At 39.7% G+C, this 2,500-nt stretch overlaps 1 protein-coding gene across 1 annotated transcript in view; it reads left to right on the top strand.

The window, feature by feature from the left end:
• The window catches only part of LOC115209840 (protein DD3-3), a 56,870-nt gene that overhangs the window by 54,050 nt on the left and 320 nt on the right, over window positions 1–2,500 (top strand). The window contains exons 13-14 of the mRNA XM_029778410.2: window positions 186–357; window positions 1,332–2,500. The exon at window positions 1,332–2,500 is cut by the window's right edge and continues 320 nt beyond it. Coding sequence (XP_029634270.1) covers window positions 186–357; window positions 1,332–1,536 — 377 coding nt within the window. The 3' untranslated portion in view covers window positions 1,537–2,500. The remainder of the gene's footprint in view (window positions 1–185; window positions 358–1,331) is intronic.

The following is a 2,500-nucleotide window of genomic DNA, read 5'->3' on the forward strand; positions in this document are numbered from 1 at the left end:
AAATTTTTTTGCCGATGACACTCCCCGGACCCTAAGTAAGGCATGTGTTAAATTTGAATGAAATTGGTTGTGTAGTTCTCAAGTTTTAGGGAAACAAACAGACAAACAGACAGACACACATCCTCAGTTTTATATATATATAGAGATAAAACTTTCTGAACTGTTCTTTGTTTATATATTTTCAGGAACTGATCGCCACAACATCGTTCAGTCAAAGCAAGCTGGTGTCAGTTACCCTCTGCCTTATGGCAATACCACTCTTTGGAAGAACAGTCGAATAGTTTGGATATATCATAAAGAAACCAAAATAGGTCCTCAAGATCTTGCTCTCAGTCTGGCTTCGTCAGGATATTATACGTAAGTCATTTAACACACCTTCAAGCTGTTTATTTACAAATATATTTATTTCGTTGATCTTCATCATCACCGTTTAACGTCCGCTTTCCATGCTGGCATGGGTTGGACGTATGACTGAAGGCTGGCGAACCAGATGGCTGCACCAGGCTCCAATCTTGATCTAGCAGAGTTTCTACAGCTGGATGCCCTTCCTAATGCCAACCACTTCAAGAGTGCAGTGGGTGCTTTTACGTGCCACCAGCATGGGGCCAGTCAGGTGGCACTGGCAACGACCTTGCTCGAATCTTTTACACATGCTACTGGCATGGGTGCCAGTAAGGTGATGCCGGTAACGATCACACTCGAGTGGTGTCTTTTATGTACCACTGACACAGAGGCCAGTTATCCGCTCTGGCAACGATCAAGCTCGGATGGTGCTCTTATTACCCTACTAGCACAGGGCTCGAGTGCCAGTCGTGCGACGCTGGTAACGACCACGCTCGAATGGTGCCTTTTAAGTGCCACTGGCACAGAAGCTGGTTAGCTGCTCTGTCAACGATCACACTCGTATGGTGCTCTTTGCACCTCGCTAGCACAGACGCCAGTCATCGAATTTGATTTTGATATATAATTTTCCTTCCATGTCCACATAAAATGTTAGTAGTGTATCATTGAGTTAGAAAATGCCACATGTTATATGAGTCAAATAAGCAAATACAATCATTCATCAACAGATGCTTGCGTAGGATACTTAAAATTAGATGGCCCCAACACATAAGCAATATGGAGCTATGGCAAAGAAGAAATCAAGTTTCGATTAGGGAGCAAATATTTAAGAAAAAGTGGAAGTGGATTGGTAGCACAATTAGAAAAGACACACCAAGGTGCCACGCAGTGGGACTAAACCCAGAACCATGTGGTTCGTAAGCAAGCTACTTACCACACAGCCACTCCTGTGCCTATTTCACATTTATATTTTTTTTTGTCTCTTTCAGGTGTGTGAACTCAGCGAAATGCCCTGCTGCCCTTGCAAAAGACAGTTTGAACAAGAAAGCCAAAATGAACAACGTTTTAAACAATGCCCCTGCTTCATACAAAGGTGTTTTACTTAGTATAAAGAAGGGCAATTATTATTACTTGTGTAGTCGAAACAACAACTTCACAAACAGGAGCCAAAAGGGTGTCATCCATGTGAAATAACTGAACGTTTCTCCTCAGTTTACTGCTTGGCAACAAGGGATGATGTTACCTTCAACAATTTAAGAGTTCTTACTAATATTTGTTTGTTTTGACTTTAACTTTGAAATCCACACACACACACACACACACACACACACACACACACACACACACACACACACCACACACACACTCACACACACACACACACAGCTAGATCGATAGATGATTTTCTTTTCACTATGTTCTTTACAACTAAAATGCTTTTAACTAAATCAGCCCTTTTTTTTATATATGTATTTTCTTGATATTTCAATCATGATGACTACACACACACACACACACACACACACGTGTGTGCGCATGCACATGCATACATATATACATATATACTTACAAATGTATGTATATCTGTATGTATGTATGTATTGATGTCAGTTATCTTTACAACAGAAGGTAGAAAAATAGTCGACACATCAGACAGAATTTCTATATTTTATTCGAGGATAAAGTTTCTTGAATCATTCCTCAAAGTTTCTTGTTGGTGATTGTACAAATGAATCTTTTGAATAATTTGCAATATAAACCTCAAAATAATGATCCGAGAAGCTTAAGATACACAGACACACCCACACACATACTCACACACACACACATACATGCACATGCACACACACGATCATTTCTAAGACACTGACATAGGCTATTATTGCTATGACTTCTGGAAATAACATTGCTATTAATATGGGACACGGGTGGGGTGCTGGATGCACTTTTGCTCGGGGACAAGATGCCGAAAATTAAAATATATGATAATCATTTTATTCCTACAATATGACCATTTGACACACTGAATTACTCATTAAACTATGTAGGTAGGAATGAGTTTATTATTATCATTATTATTATTATTATTATTGTGTCCGTTCGGGTTTTTGGCTTTGACTTCTGGTCCTTCAGCAAGTGTGTATTCAACATCGTGTCC

Source organism: Octopus sinensis, linkage group LG1 (assembly GCF_006345805.1).
Source record: "Octopus sinensis linkage group LG1, ASM634580v1, whole genome shotgun sequence".
NCBI classification, from domain to species: domain Eukaryota; kingdom Metazoa; phylum Mollusca; class Cephalopoda; order Octopoda; family Octopodidae; genus Octopus; species Octopus sinensis.